At 37.8% G+C, this 19,631-nt stretch overlaps 1 protein-coding gene across 2 annotated transcripts; it reads left to right on the top strand.

The window, feature by feature from the left end:
* Nucleotides 1–5,041: 5,041 nt before the first annotated feature.
* LOC106881847 (uncharacterized) lies at nt 5,042–19,236 on the top strand. Of its 2 annotated transcripts, none has more exons than XM_089359185.1 (3): nt 5,042–5,181; nt 17,020–17,213; nt 18,889–19,236. In XM_089359185.1, exons 2-3 carry the CDS (start codon nt 17,021–17,023, stop codon nt 19,056–19,058), a joined length of 363 nt encoding a protein of 120 aa, XP_089215311.1. In that variant the 5' UTR covers nt 5,042–5,181; nt 17,020; the 3' UTR covers nt 19,059–19,236. The 2 variants fall into 2 exon arrangements, with proteins under 2 accessions (XP_089215311.1, XP_014787848.1); XM_014932362.3 differs by lacking the exon at nt 5,042–5,181 and adding an exon at nt 13,721–13,952.
* The last annotated feature ends 395 nt before the right edge of the window (nt 19,237–19,631 follow it).

Raw genomic sequence — 19,631 nt, 5'->3', positions numbered from 1 at the left:
GTCTGGAAGGTACATAGATGATGGTGATAGCAAGAAGAACGGGCCATAGATAGGTCCTGTACATCCAAAACCACCACACATGCATACATGCGCACATACACACGTATATACACACTGAATTTTGCTCAATGCGCACTGATGTCCCAAAATAAACCATTCCAGGTAAAACAATACTAATTATTTGTTGTTTCAGGTGTAACAATAGCTACTTATTGGTTCTGATCACCATAGCAATAACATTTACATCACCCACTTTTGTCCTCCCCCTCCCCTTCTCTCTCTCTCTCTCTCTCTCTCACACATCTTGACACTGTTATAGTGCGGCTGTATTATTGACAAGTATAACAGGTTCTTGTACAATTCAATGCAGCAGCAGCAGTTGATGGAGTGTAAAGAATGTCCTCTCCTTTTAAAGATGTGTGTGTTGTTGTCTTGACCCAAGTCGGGTCTCCTTCAGCAGATCTATAACCAAAGATATTTCTGTTGTAACCTAATCTTTTATTCAGACAAAGTGTATCTCGGACACCATTATTCAATGAGTAATTTAAGGGAATTTTGGTCTCTATTTCTTGCAGATCAAGCAACAAGAATGATAACTGCTCTCTTTCAAATGTATTTTATGAACTTTAAAAGGTAAACTCTTGGATTAACACAGAAAGGAAACTATATATATCATCATCATCATCATCATCATTTAATGTCCTTTGTCCATGCTAGCATGGGCTGAACAGTTTGACCGGGCTGGAAGGCTGCACCAGACTCCAGTCTGATTTGGTATGGTTTCCTATGGCTGGATGCCCTTCCTAATGCCATCCACTCTAAGAGTGTAAAGGGTACTTTTACATGCCAACAGCAAAGGTGCCATTTGCATGACACTGGGTTGCTTTCATGTGCCACCAGCATGGGTGCCACTTTGCGTGACACCTGTATCTGCCACAACTGTGATTTTGCTCGGCTTGATAGGGTCTTCTTCTCAAGCACAACATAATGGCAAAGGTCTCGGCCATTGCCTTCGTAAGGCCCAACGCTCGAAAGGAACTTAGCCACTTTGCCTCTGTGAGGCCCAAGGTTTAAAAGATGTTCTATACATGCCACCAGTACGGGTGCACTTGGTTTGACGGGTCCTCTCAAGCACAGCACATCACCAAAGGTTTCAGTCACTAGTTATTGCCTTACTATGACAGCAAGGGCATCCAAGCTGTAAGCTGCCACTTCTGTGATAGTGTATGTCTAACCCATGCCAGCATGCAAAAAAAAGGATGTAAACAAGTGAATGTTATGCAGATAGACAGACACACATACTCACACACACACATGCACACACAAGCACATGCAAACTTACACACACACAAACATATATAAAGAATGTGAGGGAGTAAGCCAGAGGAAGTAAAGGGAAAAGAAAGAGAAACTATTACTGAGAGAGAGAGAGGGGGAAAGAGAGTAAGACAATGATGTGTTGTGTGTGCAAGAGAGAGAGAGAGATTAACTACCAGAGTTTGTTGACTTTCTCTGGCATTTTAATCCTTAGAGACAGACATGTTAAGTGTTTCTTTATCAACTGATGGACAAACAGAAGGTAAGTATATTGGAGAGTAATGACCTAACAATGCTGGTGTCTTGTTGGGTGGTGGGTATGTGGGCAGGAAAGGGGTAGTCTGACTCCAGGTTTATACAAAGATGGTAAACTGGAGAATGTTAGATGTAGTCATCACCTCTGAAATTGTGTGTTGTGGACAATTGGAACAAACAAATTCAATTAATCATCACCACATCCGTTTTCTGGGCTGGACAGTTCGACAGGAGCTGGCAGGTTCCATTGTCTTTGTGGCATGGTTTCTTCTGCTGGATGTCCTTCCTAATATGCCAACCACTTTACAGAATGTCCTGAGTGTGTTTTACTATGGCCCCCAACAGCAATGAGGTCAGCCAGTAACTTGTCCCCTTCAGGAGGCATATTGAGAGACAGAATAAGGGGTTTTGCAGTAGCAGAGAGACATGGCTACCTCAGATGGAGAGAGAGGGGAGATGGTAAAGACGTGACGAGGGGTAGGGGTCCATCCAGCCAAATTACAGAGAGGTATATGTAAGCGAAGTGGATTCAAGGATTAGACGGGGTGGGTGGGTAAGTTTGTGAGATTGTGAAAAGAGGGTGGGCGATGAGGGGGTGTGGTGAGTGAGTACAGGTAGAGAGAGGGGTGCTAGGAGTTGGCCATGAATACAGTAATGAATTTAACGTTCAGGTAGGAGTTCACCAGGGCTCAGTTCTCAGCCCACTCATTCGTTATAGTCCTCCAGGCCACAACAGAGGAATTCAAAACTGGGTGCCCGTGGGAACTACTATATGCTGGTGACCTTGCTCTTATTGCAGAATTGGAGAAGAAATTCCAGATATGGAAACAAAACCTGGGCCTTAAAATTAAGACAAAAGTGGTTGTTTGTAAGAAAGAAGATAAAACTTTCTTTCCATCAGGTAAATGGCCCTGCTTGATATGTAGGAAGGGAGTTGAAAGAAATTCCATTCCCTGCACCCAGTGTAAACTATGGACACTTAAGAGATGCAGTGGTATCACAGATAGAGTAGTGTTTGAATATATTTTCAAAAATATTTGCTTTATGAAGCAATATTGATATTTATGTCCTCATAATGTTGACTACATCAGACACAGCGAACTGGCAGAATCATTACCAAAATATGCTTAGCAGCATTCTGTCCATCTTTTGGTTCAGAGTTCAAATTTTGCTAAAATTGAATTACCCTGTCATCCTTTCGGAGTCAGTGAAATAAATACCAGTTGCGTGCTAAGGTTGATGTAATTCAGACTTTGCCCCTCCCTCTGAAGTTGCTGGCCTGGTGCCAACTTGAAGCTCTTCTAATATTTATTTTTCTACTGTGCTAATTAACGTATCCCCACATTCAGCCCATCAGCCTCCGGTTGCCCTCGTTAGGCTCTGGATTCACTCTGCATTCACCACAACCTGTAAACACAGCACTACACCACTCAATATATACGCAATGCAGACCACGGTGTCTCTACCCATGCCACACACCACAGAAATTTTACCCACACCACACCTCTCTCTCTCTCTCTCTCTCTCTACCCTGGGTACCTCACTAATCTCACCAAGCCATATTTACTAATGCTACCCCACACAACCTTGATAATGAATGTTGTTTGTTATTCTGAAGATGACATCATTGCTGTTGTTGTTGTTGTTGCTGTTGTATGTTGGAAAGGATTAAAGTATTCATTTGGTGTTGAGTAAACATCACCTTCGCTGCACAGGATCATACTCCCCCCCCCGCCCACCACCACCACCACCACCACACATACACATGAGTATGTGTGTATATATACTGTCAACTGATATTTACTACATACATACATACACACACATACACATCCGTCAATCCATACATACATACATACATTTCTGCCTCATATAAATACATACATCATCATTATCATTATCATCATCATCGTCAATGTCCGTTTTCCATTCTTGCATAGACTGGGTGAGTAGAGAAAAAATCCAAACTTAAAATGGTATAATTTCCATATATAAATATTAAAGGAAATGGAGAAATACAAATGACATTAAAAATTTATTAACAAAGGTGCAGGAGTGGCTGTGTGGTAAGAAGCTTGCTTCCCAACCACATGGTTCCGGATTCAGTCCCACTGCGTGGCACCTTGAGCAAGTGTCTTCTATGCTGGATCACTGCATTTAGTCAAACAAATTGCCCCCCCCCCCAGATTGATACTTTGTAAGCCTAGCACTTATTCTATTGATCTCTTTTGGTGAACCGCTAAGTTATGGGGATGTAAACACACCAACATCGGTTGTCAAGGGATGGTGGGGATACAAACACAGACAACAAATACATATTTATATATATATGATTAATATTATCAAGGGCAATGAGAAATATTAGAAATTTCTATTACCAGTGGCCTAGTGTGTAAAATTTAGTCAATAGACTATATATTATTCATATAAATACAGTTTACATTTAAACACATAAGAGGCATTTAGGGGTATCCCTAAATAATGGTATGGCATTCAACTGTTCTTTCTAGTATGCAAGGAATACATATGATGGACGCCTCTTATGTGTTTAAATGTACACTGTATTTATATATATATATGTATATACGATGGGCTTCTTTCAGTTTCTGTCTATCAAACCTACTCACAAGGCTTTGGTTGGCCCAAGGCTATAGTAGAAGACACTTGTCCAAGGTGCCACGCAGTGGGACTGAACTCGGAACCATGTGATTAGGAAGTAAGCTTCTTACTACACAGCTACACTTGCACCTACGGATCCTTTTCCAAGTATAAATATTATATATATATATATGGATATCGTTTGTGATTTTTTCTTCCTTCGTCTTCCCTTCTTTGGACTGTCCTATATTTCTGACGAAGAGCTCTGCTCGAAACGTCAAATTCTCTTCTTTCTTTTCCTGAGCGTCCAGTAACACAATCTGTATCACATCCTCGCGTTGTTGTTTTTTGTCGTTTTTCTTTTTTGAACTTATATACATACATACATACATACATAAGTAGATAGATAGATAGATAGATAGATAGATAGATAGATAGATAGATAGATAGATAGATATATAAATAGATAGAGACTGAGAAAAAGAGAGAGATTTCTTTTCAATTTGATGTGGTCAGTTCATTGAAATTTCATTACAAAGCATTTTTTCCTTTCTCCTTTCTTTCCATTGTATACCAATCAAAATATTTGTACATAAACACGTTTTCTCACAAGGGCTGGTGACCTTTCAAAGATGTCGATTTTAAGAAGTAGAATGGAAAAAATAAGAAAAGGTGGAGATGGTGCGGTCATCACTGAAAATTTTTAAAAAGAATTCAAAGTTTCATAGGACTTTGAAATTTGAACTCTTTTAATGATGACCGCACTTCTTCAAACACTCTATACACACACACACACACACATACATGTTTGTTTGTTTGCGTGTGTAGGTTGTTGTGAATGTGGAGTGACGTCACAGCTGACAGCCACCTCAAACACGAAATCCTGTCCAGTCCCATCCCAGCTGCATTACCTTTCACACACACCTGTGAAGACTTCCTTTCTCTGGCAAATTGACTGACGAAACTTTTTTTTGAAATTTCATTCACGGTAACGTTTTTACAGAAACTAAAGTAAGTAAACACTACAAGTCTCTTCCATTATTTATTTATATATTTATGTTTAAAGAGCTAAGTAAGTGTAATGCCGTGTCTATTTGCTCTGTCCGTTATCTATTGTTTCATGGTGACTTAATCTGGCATAGTTTATTTATTAAGCTTTGTTTCAGAAACAAAGTATTTTTGTTTCCGTAAAAAGTCTGCCTTCAGCTTCACTGAAATCGGACTAGTATATATATATATATATATATATATATATAAGCAGAAATGCCTCGCTAAAACCTTACCTAACTTTATTTCAGATATTTTCTATAGTTAGTTATATAGCACGTACGCACCTTGGTAAACTACACGTATAATACACTATATATATATATATATATATATATATATATATATATATATATATATGCATATACACACACACACACCACGCTACATACATATATAAACTACACACACATATATATCTATGTAATTTAACTACACACCTGCGCACTATTCATTCACCTGCAAAGAATGTGAGGTTAACGGAGGCCGTGATGGTGGCCAGGTGTAAGAAGCGACTATTATTGCTTCTAATTGACAGACTTTCTGTTATTCACGTTGTCTTCTTTTCTAGTAAATATTTTCTAGTAAAGCAATATTTTATCAATAATTTTAATATAACCTCGTTGTATTGGGTTTCTCGTTAACTAATGTTTGAATTAACAATGAAAACTTCCGTTTATTACAGACCGTATCATTTATACATACACAAGGTATACAAATATACACGATATATTTACTACACACTCACATATAGTACACAGTACACATATACACAGTGTATATATATATATATATATATATATATACACGTTGGTATTTCTGTCCTTTTTGATGAAAGTAGACCAACCAGTCAATTATCTTTACCTGTCGCTCTGCTGTCTATATAAATAGATGTGTATATATAATGTCTGTATAAACAGTTGAAGCTGTCCCTTATCCAGCATTCCTACGAACAAAGTCTGCCCATGACAGAAGTGGCTTTGTGCTAAGTAGCTTGCTTACCAACCACATGGTTCCGGGTTCAGTCCCACTGCGTGGCACCTTGGGCCTCGGGCGGGCCAAAGCTTTGTGAGTGGATTTGTTAGACGGAAGCTGAAAGAAGTCTGTTGTATATATGTGTATGTTTGTGTGTCAGTGTTTGTCTCCCATCATCGCTTGATAACCGATGTTGGTGTGTTTACGTCCCCGTAATTTAGTGGTTCGGTAAAAGTCTCCGATAGAACAAGTACTAGGCTTACAAAGAATAAGTTCTGGGGTTGATTTGTTTGACTAAAGATGGAGCTCCAGCATGGCCGCAGTCAAATGACTAAAACAAAAGATTAAAAGGTGACCATATTGTAGATTTTTTTTTTTTTTTTTTTGAGGCAGTAGAAAGTGATTTATGTGAGATTTCACTACTGTTTCTAGCAGGTCAGCCGACCATTTAATGACTTCCTCGTTAGTTTGGAGGGCTTTTGATATGTATTTAAGTGTCACCTGAAATTGTGTCCCACGAAGAATATTTCAGCATTTCGGTTGAGGATGGGACTGAACCCTCGCCAGAGTATTCTGTCCATTCAAGAGAGAAGGGGGAGGAGCTACATGGGTGTTTGACCTTCCAGAAATAGCAGTCAAATATTTTGAAACCTGAGTTACATCTTTTAAAAAGAGAAAGGACAAACATATTAATAACCTTAGATATACACTACCCGGAAGAAAGACAGGGTGGTCACAGTTGGAATGTATTCTCCTAAATCTGTAGAGTCCCGTCTGATAACAGAGCCAGGCAACAACTTGTATCATGTTTAGGGGTTTTAAGCATGGCCCTCACAGCTGCTCAGAGTAAAAAAGTAAAAATCATCAGGTATTTGAAGAATTATTGTTTGGCGGAGGGGGAACACTGTACAGTGATAGGACTGAGTGTTGCAGGAATTGCCCTGCAGTAAGTATCATAGACAGGCATGGCAGTGTGGCCAAGAAGTTTGTGATGATGAAGTCCTGGGTTCAATCTCATTCTGTAGCAGTAGGGACAAGTATTTTGTACGAGGGCGTCGTGAAGGAGACTGTGATTCAAAGAGTCCAGGGTTTGTTAAGTTCATTCTGTCAGAAAATTATGTTATGGATACAAATGTCTGTGGAGTACTCAACCATTGATACTCTTGTTTAAGGATTTGGTTGTTCTGTCTACAGGTTCATAGTAAAAGAACTGGTATGGTTGGCCACGTGAATGGTTGACGTCTTTCAAAATTATTGATGTTGACAAAGAATGAAAGGGAAAGTGGCTTTAATATGCAAGTTGTGTTTCATTGACCCCGAAGGGATGAGAAGCAAAGTGAGCCACAGTGAGATTTGAACTGAAAAACCTATGGTCATTCTATGTCCAGCATTCTGGTGACTCTACTTGACTCAATACTTTTTCAGTTGGATGAATTGGAATTATCACCATCCAAATTGATGGAGAATCATTTAACATATTGTGACTTATCTCTACCATGTAAGTTTAAAACCCCAAGGGATCCCTCACAACTGGTTGCTACCCCTCCCCTCCAAATGTATTTATGGTATTATATCTGTTTTAGAAATCCTTGCCAGGATTGACTTAGCCTTTCTTCCATCCAGAATGGGTATCCCCTATGAAATTGGGAGTAAACCAAGTGCCCTTCCTCCAAATGTATGGTCATAGATATATATGGTTAGACTGGCACCATGATTAATAGCTGCGTAGGGAACCTCTACATGCTTGCTTGACTTGCTAGAAATAGCAGCTAAATCTATCTCAAATCACAATATGAGGTTGTGCAAATTTTTACTATTACGCTTGCTTCCAATCTCCAATCAATGGACTTTCAGAATACCTATTCCCTACCCGATGACGATGGAAAAGAAATTGAGGGATTGTTTTCTTTGGTGAAAGAATTTTTTACCTCCCACCCCCACCATGTGCTCTTTTCCTGTAAGTTTTTACTCTTACACCTGTCACACAAGACAGGTGTAAGAGTAAAAAGTACCAAAACAAGGAACATATTGGATTGTAGAATAGGGTACACTATGCCAAGCAAAAGAGATGGTCATGGCCAGAACGCTTTTGATCTCTGGAGCTAATCAACAACATTCATTTAGATTTCTAAGAAGCCCTTGTTAATACTCCCCTATCCCTTCCCCTACACTAAACTGTATCAAAAGTAGAGGAATGTGTGTCCTAGTTTGGGATGTTCAACCCTAGGTCATTCCTGACCATGCACACTTACGATTAAAAGTTTCCTCTCTTAACATCCTGTCTATTTATTCAAACAAAGTGTACTGAAGACTATGTTTTCTCTTTTGTCCTTCATATTTTAAAACTGTAAAGTTTGATTTGAAGTGAATTGGGCTGCTATCTCTAGCACAACGAATGATCTGGAGAAGCTGCATTGGCTAGTCTGACCTACTTTACAAGTGTTAGATTGAAAACACAAAGATAAACATAGGGTTTATCTCCATGACTGGAATAGGAGAGGATGGGGGGGGGAAAGAATGTTTTACAGGTATGCATGCGCACACACACACACTAGCATGACCTTGTGTAACCATTATAGGATGAGTGTGTGAATGTAATAATAGATGTGTGTGTGATTTGTAGAAGTAAACATTGTTAATTGATAATTAATTGCTCTGTTTCTAATGAAACGCTCAACATCAGTGGTTCTCTTTTCTTATTTATTCCACTCTTTGACTGCAGCCATGCTGGAGCACAACGTTGAAGAGACTTTTTTTTTTCTTTAATCAAATGGATCAACCCCAGGACTTGGTTTGTGTAAGCTTGGTGCTTATTCTGTTGGTGTCTTTTGCTGAACTGCTAAGTTACAGTGATATAAATACACCAGAACCAGTCCCCAGGCAAATTTCGACTACGTCACCTGCTACACCTCCATATTGCTGGAGTGCGTACTCTAATGTGTGTTCTTTTTTTTGTTGTTGGGAGCGTACAAACTCTTCCGATATTCTATCTGTTCTTTTCTTTTCTTTTTTTAGGTGTTATATATATATTTATTACTAGTGAAGGCCGGTTTATAGGATTACCCTGGGTGTCTTGCCATAAAGGGTATCTTTATGGTAAGAAGCCCAGGGTAATCCTATAAACTGGCCTTCACTAGTAATAAATATATATCTACTCTACTTCTTAGGGTGTGCTTCTTATCCAAATTTATGTTTTTCTAAAAAAAAAAAAAACGATATATATACACACACACACACACACACACACATATAACAGCCTTGCATATATGCTAGTACAGGCAATTGTGTGTGTGTGTGTGTATATATATATATATATATAGATACATGTATGTATCACAATAATATATATATGCATATAAATATATATGCACACACATATATATATATATATATATATATATATATATATATATATATATATATATAAGACTTACATATATGCACACACACGTGTGTATGTTTATGTTTTTAAATTGTAAGAGATCAAATTATTTGTCCCACCCAGTTAACCCTATTGATAATTTCATCATCATCATTATCCAGTAATTACACCAAAGGGAGCCAGACAAATCAAATGTGTGGCTATATATGTTCCATAAACCAAGCAAATTGTGGATTTAACCGCTTTAATCTCTGTTTCATCACAATAATCCCACTAATCTCCACCTTTTTTGTTTCTTTGTAGTATTTCTACCTCTTGGTTGACCATTTCTAATACTTTGATTACTGCAGAATTAAATGGTAGTATGGGTGATAGTATTGGTGGTAGGTCAATAAGTGGTAGTATTTGTTGTAGTGCTGGTGTTAGTGGTGGTGGTGGTGGTGTACCCCAGTGACTTGTTCAGAGATCATCTTCAAATGTTGGAACCTGAAATACTTTCAGGTGTATGTCTGTGTGTAACATTGGTAAGGTTGTAGAGATGTGGTGGTGTTCATGTCTTTTTTTCTATTAAACATAAATGATGTTAACCTTGATCCAATAGGCCTAAGATCCAAAATGTTCCATACATGACCATCCAATCTTTTAAAAGGATTTACATTCTACATTGTAGCCTTCATTATTTAAAAGACTCCAGTATGGTTTGGGATAGAATTTGACTGCTGTTTCTAGCAGAACAATGACCTTATAGCAGCTACATTGTTAGTGATATTAGTAAGATGAGGTGGAATTAACTACGCCTGGGATGGAAAAGCAGCCAGCTTTATGAGTGAATATGGTAGATAGAAACTGAAAGAAGCCAGTCATATGGTTATGTGTGTTTGTCCCCCACCAACAACACTGCTTGACAACTGGTGTTGGTGTGTTTATGCCTCTGTTACTTGGCAGTTCAACAAAAGGAGTCTGATAGAATAAGCACTACACTTTGAAAAAAGAAAAGCAAAGTGCTAAGGTTGATTTGTTTGCCAATTCTTCAAGGTAGTGCTGCCCCAGCATGGCCGCTGTCTAGTAAAAGTGTGTGTGAGTCAGAGCTTCATCTCCAGATCCAGCCTTCTTATGTTTGTTGCTTTTTATAATTAATAAGTTATAATCAGATTAACATTTTGTTTACCACAAACACATTCTCTACCACTTCCTCTCTGCTTTGTTAACATTCAGCATTAATTATTATTTCTGTTGTTGAAAAGGTTTAGCTGTGGCTCATCCTTGATTGACTGCACCCCCGATCCCCATCGCCATCCCCAATCTTTTTAGGGTTCTGTACGACTACCTTTTCCTCCTCAACTATCCTATACTTAAGATTGTAAGATAGGAGTTAAGAGGGATTTGGGTGTTATTTCTAGCAAGCTATGCAACCACATACAGGCGCACATGGCTTATTGTTGTTGCTATGGTACCTCCATTCGGTTGCTTGACTGCTTATACATAAATTATCGCTGCGTTGCTCCAGCTGGTCTTTACTCTGACAGATTGGACATTGTTGGATTGTCCAGTGTATTGGTACAGGTCTCAGCTCTGAAAGTGACCACAGCATTGGCTGTTCTGGCAGTGTTCATCTCCCCCACCACCACCACCACCACCACCACCACAGCATTGACTGCTCTTAGAGAGAGGAGTGATGGAAGCTGACAGTTGACCAATCTGGTCCATTGGCTGCCCAGTTGCCATCCCGCTTGGCTCAGTGATTCTCCTTTGTCCTTTTAATCATCTTTTGCTACTCTGAATGGATATTCACTCTGCCATGTCACTTGTGAAACAAAAGGAAAACATTGGATCAAACATTGGAAAGAAACTTCTTAATTGCACAACCATGCCTGTATATATATATATATATATATATATATATATATATATATATATATATATATATATATATATATGTATATATTTGAAGCTCCAATACATCTATCGGGTGATACACAAGCATTCAGCTGTGAATGCATTGCATCTTACAGCAGAAACAAAGCTAACAAAGTTCTTGCCATACTTCCTTACCTCACTTTCTTCTTTGCTGTTCTTTGTTACTAATGTTCCAAGTGAAATACCTGGGTATTTCAACATAATGTTTTTGCAAAGTCGTCATTGATGCACAATGAAAAGAATTCTGTCAATGTTGTTCTCCTGTGTCGTTCATTGACAGCCATGTATAGATCCTCGTTATTTCCAAGCAACATCCTTTGGTCATCCTGGGAGATGACCTTGCAGTTTCACTATTGCAGGTTTTCTTTCATGAATTGAAAATCCTAAAATGGATGCAACTGCTTTGGAGGGTCCAATTTACCTACTCATTAGATATTGACTAATTTCATTATTATTGTTTATTTGAAAAGCTGCTTTGTCATTTCCTTTCCGTATATACTTGATGACGTACTTAATTGACCTCACTGTGTCAACAATTTCAATATTGCAGTGGCATTTGAATGCTCTTAAAAGAGTTTCATTGTAGGTACAACCCATTTGTTGTTTGTTTTTCCGTTTTCATGAGATTCAACTCCTCCCATTGCAACTGATCATCTAAAAAGAAATTGTCTTTCTGCCTTTTGATTAAAATGATACAGATTAATATTTTATTTTAAATAAAATTGTAATTTTCCCCTTTAAGAAAAGAAAATCAAGTACCTGTGATTCCAAAAACATTTCATAAAAATATAGGGAAAATTTCTGTCTTTTAGTCCATGGCACTCTGAAAGTTGTGTAAATGATTAAGGGAAGAAAAAAGGATGGACGATGGTAGCTGCGACAACTCTTTGAAGTGTTGTCACTGCAAATTGACATTTTCAACTTGATATTTTTTTTCTTAAAGGGGGAAATGACTATTTTATTTGTAATCTTTATCGTTTTAATCAAAGGGCAGGAAAACAGACAGACAAACTTTGAGTTTTAGTGATAGATAGATAGATAGATAGATAGATAGATAGATAGATAGCTCCTGGATCCTCAGAACTTTCTGCTCCAGAGAGCCAGGTGGCATCATTCCCCATTTCTCATCCTTTGTACAGTCACACCAAGAATACCGTTTCACTCTCTGGTCTATCCCAACCCAAACAAAACGTTCAGTATTGAGCTATCCCAGAGAGTAATCATTAAAAAAGCAAAGATGAATAAATGATATGCCTGATCTAGATTATTGAGACAACTGTGAAGTATTGAGGCTGTATTCTCTCCAATGGACATTTCTCTTTAAGGGATGCCAAACAAATCCCCTACACTAGGGTACGTCTCAGTCAACAACTCCTCCTTACTTTAATGCAACATGAGACTAATAAGATTAACTTCAAAATGACAAACAAATTCTCTCAGGCGTTGCTATTAAGCACCACTAAAGTGGTGCACACATTAGGACTGTTTCTTTATGTAGAGCACTGGTTCCCAAACTGTGGTCCATGGACCCTTGGTAGTTCACAAAGGTAGTACTGGGGTAGGGTCTGTGAACTAAATTCAAATTCCACTTATATATATATATATATATATATATATATATAAGGAGTTCCTGCCTTAAAAACAGGAACTACACCACAGTTATTTTGTGCTCTTTGCTACATTGGTTTCTATTAACCCATTTATTCTATCCGAAGAATTTTTATTCATTAAGATAAGAAGAATGATATATATATATATATATATATATATATATATATATATATATATATATATATATATATAGTATTTGTTTTAAACATAACTACATAAGTTACCAAGTCCAGTTGCTTAGCACCGTTCCATTAGACAATCTGACGCAAGAAAAGTATTGGATATATGTTCCTTACAGGTATATTGTATTGGAAGAGAGAGTTGTGGGACATGACGTATCAATATAAAGTTTTCTGAAATGTCTATGGCGACTACTATCTGGTGACCTAATATCTTACAAACTTAAACGATGAGGCAAATGTAAGTAAACATTGAACTAGGTTAACACTATTGACGACATATCACTCCCCACCGTGGCTACAACTATTACATTTACTTCCTTTTCAAGATCTTAGTCATAAAACCTGTCTATTGGACGTGGAGGGTGGGGTAGTAGTCTAATTGTGTTTAAGATTAGCAATCAGCTCTTTCTTTCTCTCTCTTATTGTAGTATGTACCAGGTGTGCATTGACATAATTGTTTGAAAAAAAAATATCCAACTGTTTAACAGACTGGCACACATGCTTTTGTTTCACCTTTCTTCGAATATCTAATATCTTACTATCGTCGTTCTCTCTTCACACGAAGAAATTACAAACTTAAAGGACAAAATGTCCAATACAGACAACATTGAGGACCATATTCCAGATGAAAAACCGAAATCTTTAAACAAAAGTTATTCGTTGATAAGGTAACAACTGTAACATTTACTTCCCACCAGTTTTTATTTAATTTTTCAATTCCATCGTCTCTTCTCTCCACCTAAAATATTTCTCGGTTACTTGATAATCTCACCTTACGGTAACATCTTAATGAAAGCCTCACATTTCAATACAGGGCATTCCTGTAGAAAAGAGTCAGAAATTATTTCATTGATCGCCAAGCCTTAATTTTTCTGGGGGTTTTTTTTTTTTTTTTGGATGTTTATATTTTAAGCATCTTAAATTAGGATTCTGATAAAAAAAAAAAAATTGCCGGATTTGGAGGGGGTGACGCTTCTGGTTTTGCAATTTCGAAAAATGTTTTCAGGTGTTCCAGACATGACCATCTCATTTGATATTGTGTATCTAGGCTTATTTCAAAGTATACTTTGACAATAGGCTATACTTGGATGGTTATTCGATTGTTATTTCTAGCAGTTTATAAAGAAAAAATTTTGGTCTGTCATGACCGAAGATCGCTTTAATTCAAGTGTCTAGAAAATATTACAAGGAATCTCTCATTTAACAAACTTTGTATGAATATGTCGTTGGGAAAAAAAGAAACAAAAACAGGAAAAGTATTTTGTAAACAGGGGTTGCCTGCGGAGGTAAAGAATACGTACACCACCTATTTTCGGCATAACAAAAACCCTAACCCAAAACCGAAACACCAGGTGTGCATATTCTTTACTTTCGCTGTGGTTACCGTCGTATGTATTGCTATAGGTGTTGTTAAATGAAAGATTCTGTTAACACTGGTCATTCCCCTATTTCATCAGTCTACGATGTATCGGGTATGGATACAATGTATCTAAGGGGTGTAGAGGTAGGCAAGTGGCAGTTACCTGAGAGATAGTGTGCTGGGCAAGTATAATAAATGAGATAGGGACAGTCTGATGAAGAGACTGGAATCACAGAGGTAGAAAGATGATTGAGAGGATATATTGTGAGGGTGAGGGATCGTCGTTCGTCGTCGTTTAACGTCCGATTTCCATGCTGGCATGGGTTGAACGGTTTAACTGAGGACTGGTGGGCCAGAAGGCTGCACTAGGTTCCAATCTGATCTGGCAAAGTTTCTACAGCTGGATGCCCTTCCGAACATATGGTAGTTTGAATGATATTTTGCCATCTGAAAACATTGGAAATGATGTCTTTGATGTATCCTGAAGATTGGCGAGGAAGACGGAAGAATAACCATCAGCATCTTGAAAGCAGTGGAAACAACATTGAGGCTCGCATCGTCAAGAGTCAACTGAGATGGTGTGGGTGTGTTGTTCGAATGTCTGATGACCATTTACCAAAGTATATCTTTTATTCTCAGCTGAAAGAAGGAAAAAGGAAGAAAGGAGGACAGAAGAAGGGATCTGTTGAGGGCCAGCATGAAAATCGACTTCTACACACACACACACACACACACATATCTCAAAACAAAAAGGAATTCGTGAGGAATTAGTAACCGAAGCAAAATACTTAACCAGCTCTCTTCTGCAGACAAAAATACACCAGACTAACTAAAAAGTCTTGTGGTTGGTCTTGTTCTCCAGGGAACCTGAAATCAAAGTACAGTCACATGTGTAAATCCATGGTTCTACTACCCATTTAAGATGGTATGTTTTTAAAGTGGTACATATGTAAGGGACGCCCGTGCGAACTCAAAAAAAGGAGAAATGGTGACAAATGGACAAACAGAGGACTCCTTTTATTTAATCGTGTCACACGGTCGAACACAAAATAATATATCAAATGATGATATACATGATATGTTATGCGACGATAACATAGATGACCAGTAATGAAAGACCACAACCGTATTAGATGAATAACAGAGATATTTATTATAGCGTTAAAGATGTATGTCTGTATGTGAGTGTGAATGCGACATATAAGAACATAATCAAAGACAGGCCGTCATACAAAGAAAAGTGTGTATGTGAGTGATACATGTGTGTATGAGTGTTTACAGCAAATAGAAAGAGTCAATAACACGTGAGCAATTATACCAGATCTTTAGTACACTATAGGAAAAGTTCTGTATGTGAAAGTGAGTTGGCTGAGTGTGGCAGAGCTGATCACTAGTTGTGATGTCGTGGCATCGATGCCGGGCCGTGATTCTTGTTATACAGATGTTCGTCGCTGGCTGAGAATTTCTTGTCTGTTTAAGAACTCTTGTCTGTTTATTTATCGTGGTGAAACTGAGTCACCTAACAGAATCGAAGAGAGAGATGTGCCACGGTAGTTTGGTGTGGTGTACATAGTAAGTCGTGTTGACGCTGGTGGTGTAGAGGCTGCTTGGTAGTAGTCGTAGAAACGTGTTGCTGATGTGGCGACGGCGGTGGTCATCGTGGCTGGACGAAGCTGCTGAAGTGGTCGCTGGCTGCTGCTGCTGTCGTGTGGTACACGGAATAGTCTCTGAGAGAAACTGGACCGAGACAAATTTGTGGGGTATGAGTTGATCTATATATATAGCGTTAAGAGGGCTCCAAATGCCTTCAGAATTTTACTCTATCACGTGACCTTATTAGGGGCCGTGATTGGTCAGTTTGCGTTCTGGCAGGAAAGGTTCAAAGAAGTTGCCGATTCGAATAATAATCAGTCACGTGATGACAAGGAATGGGTTCTCTACTACGCTCGCATTTATTTATATTTAAATGAGATTGTATGTAATGGCAATAGTAGTTTTGTATCTAATGGCGGTAGATAGTTTCACTACACATAGAATAGACATAAAATTGGGTTATATACATTTATTTATTATAGGCTTACAGCTGTTTCAGAGCCATTGCTGGCTTTTACCAGAATTGATCCAGGAAAGAAATCTGATACCCTAGAACCACTTTATGACCAGTGGCTGGCTGTTGGTGATTACTACTATATTACTGTAATCAGACATGCTAGACATATTTGAAATGGACAGTATGAATTGAGGGAGATGTCACTGCTATTTCTCATAGGCCCAATGGCCACATAAGGGTTCCCTGAGTTCATTAATATTGCTGTTTCATTATTTCATTAACACACTTGTATTAATCACCTTATTGTTTCTCCTTGTACTTTCAGAATGACGACTGAAAACTCTGATTTGTACAGGACTAATTCCAAGATGATATTGGTCACCCGTGATCCAATTTATACCAACAAAACCATTGTACAGGGCCATTATATTGGACCGAAACCTCACAACTATTTACCTTTGGCTATTTTTGTGACTATTATCAACCCCTTACTCGGTCCAATTAGTATAATGCTTTCAGGTGAATATATATTGATTTGTCATTAATTTTTACATCAAAAATAATAGAATCACTTTGAAGATTTTTTTTCATTGTTTTGTGGTTGGAATAAGTTTAAAGTTTTGGTAAGAAATAGTTAATCTCTCTGTGAAAGTTTGACTGAATGAGTGATGCCTGCAGATTCTCAGACATGGAGTGGAAGAGGTCTTTTGTGGAGTTCTAGAGGAGAATTGGTTGGTTGTTTACTGATGGTGTTGGTGATGTTGATGAAAGGAAACGACTGCTTGGGTGGCAAATGAGATGAGTTCAGTTTCCTAGATGTTTCCAGTTTCTGCCAGACAAGCTGATGCTGGGCGTAAGATATAGGAACAACTAACAGAATTAGATCTTGAAACACTGGACTTCATGGATAAACTAGTAGTGCTGTGTTGCCTAGCATTAAGAAACCACTAGGTTTTGAAGGGTTGACTATTACTACTACTACTACTACTACTACTACTACTTCTACTACTACAAGATGCATCAATATTTTGAGGTTATTTGTATTTGCTCATCTGCCCCCCTGTTCTGTCTGGTCACACATCCAATCAGCTGACCAAAGCTGACCAATAAAATTCAAACAATTTTGACTTCCATTTTAGTCTTTATCCTGAAAATTCTTAACCAAGTTCCTCCATTCATGTTTTTGATGCCTTAAAGATTGCACTGACCAAGAAACTCTTGAGTAAAGACAGAATGAATTATCAACTCCAAAAGAAACAAACCCTGTGAGATATGTTGAGTATTTGCTGCTTCCTCCTCCCTCCCTCTTCCTTCCTCCTCCTCCTCCAACATCCATTCTCTATGACAGCATGGGCTGAACAGTTTGACAGTATCTGGCAACTGTGTGTGAGGGTGTGTGTAAGAAAGAGAAATGTTGCATGGTTGTGTGAACATGGAGGTCACTTTAAAAATCATGACTTCAAGTTTTATCTCGCTTCATGGCAATTGGGACGAGTGCCTTCTCTGCTAGTTTAGGTCTGAGCAATGTCTTGTAAAGAGAATTGGTATGTGGAAATTATTTGGCCATCCATTGTATATATCATCATCATCATCGTTTAACGTCCGCCTTCCATGCTGGCATGGGTTGGACGATTTGACTGAGGACTGGCGAATCAGATGGCTGCACCAGGCTCCAATCTGATTTAGCAGAGTTTCTACAGCTGGATGCCCTTCCTAACGCCAACCACTCAGAGAGTGTAGTATATATATATCTTCAAGGGTGTATGTCTTTGTGTCTGTGTTAGTCCGTCCACTTGACAACTGGTGTTGGTGTGTTTACATCCCTGTAACTTAGCTAGTCTTTTTTTGTCTTTTTAAGCCTCGTACTTATTCTATCTGTTTTTTCTTGAACTGCTAAGTGCCAAGGCCAATTCATTTGACTAAAATTCTTCAAGGTGGTACCCCAGCATGGGCATGAAAGATGAAAGAAAAAAAGATGTGTATGTGTGTGTGTGTTCATATGAAACTGTTTAAGTTGGACAATGATATTGTTCATTGTTTGTTAATTGATGTTTGTAGGTTTGCATTTTCCCAAACGACTCGAACGAGAATTCTGTTACTTGCTGCTTGTGTATAAATATGTGTGTTTGTTTACACATGTGTGATTAGTAAAATAATTCTTTTCCTCAACATCTTCCATTCTTTTCTCTTTCAGTGATGTCAAACCGTGCTTATGCCCAAGGAGACACAAAATATGCCCTCAAGTGGAGTTTGAACTCATTCTTCTGGAGTGTCATATCCATTGTTGTTGCTATTGTTGTGTATATAGCCATTGGTTTCTCCATTAGTAAGTTAAAAACTCGTGGTGGCTATATTGGCTATTAAACAACAATGATAATGATGGTAACTCTAATGCCGATGGTCGAAGAATGACCACTTTATAAGAGTTACTACTCTCTCTCTCTCTTTCTCTCTCTCTCTCTCTCTCTCTCTCTCTCTTTCCTTCCTTCCAGACAACAGTACTAACATCTTCATATATTAAACAGCTTCAAATTTTAATAAAGAGTTATTTTTCTCAGGATTTTTACATGATGATGATGATGATGATGATGATATTCTGATTGAAATGATTTTTACGACTTATATATAGATATGTGTGTGTATGTATATATATCACATCATATATATATATATACATATATATATGTACATAGTGTGTGTATATATATATATATATATATATATATATATATATATATATATATATATATATATATATATTACATATGCTATATATATGTATATTTAGATACTTAGATAAGTTTCAGCCAGTATTGGCTCAGGCCATGCCTAACTTATTGCACCACCTGGAAAAACTGTATATTTAACTATACTATATATATATATATATATAGTATAGTTAAATATATGTGTGATGTGTATCTAGAAGAAAGAAAA

This window comes from Octopus bimaculoides, chromosome 11, assembly GCF_046866305.1.
Source record: "Octopus bimaculoides isolate indiv1 chromosome 11, ASM4686630v1, whole genome shotgun sequence".
NCBI lineage: Eukaryota > Metazoa > Mollusca > Cephalopoda > Octopoda > Octopodidae > Octopus > Octopus bimaculoides.
The sequence above is the reverse complement of the archived record's forward strand: the minus strand, read 5'-3'. Positions and strand labels throughout refer to the sequence as shown.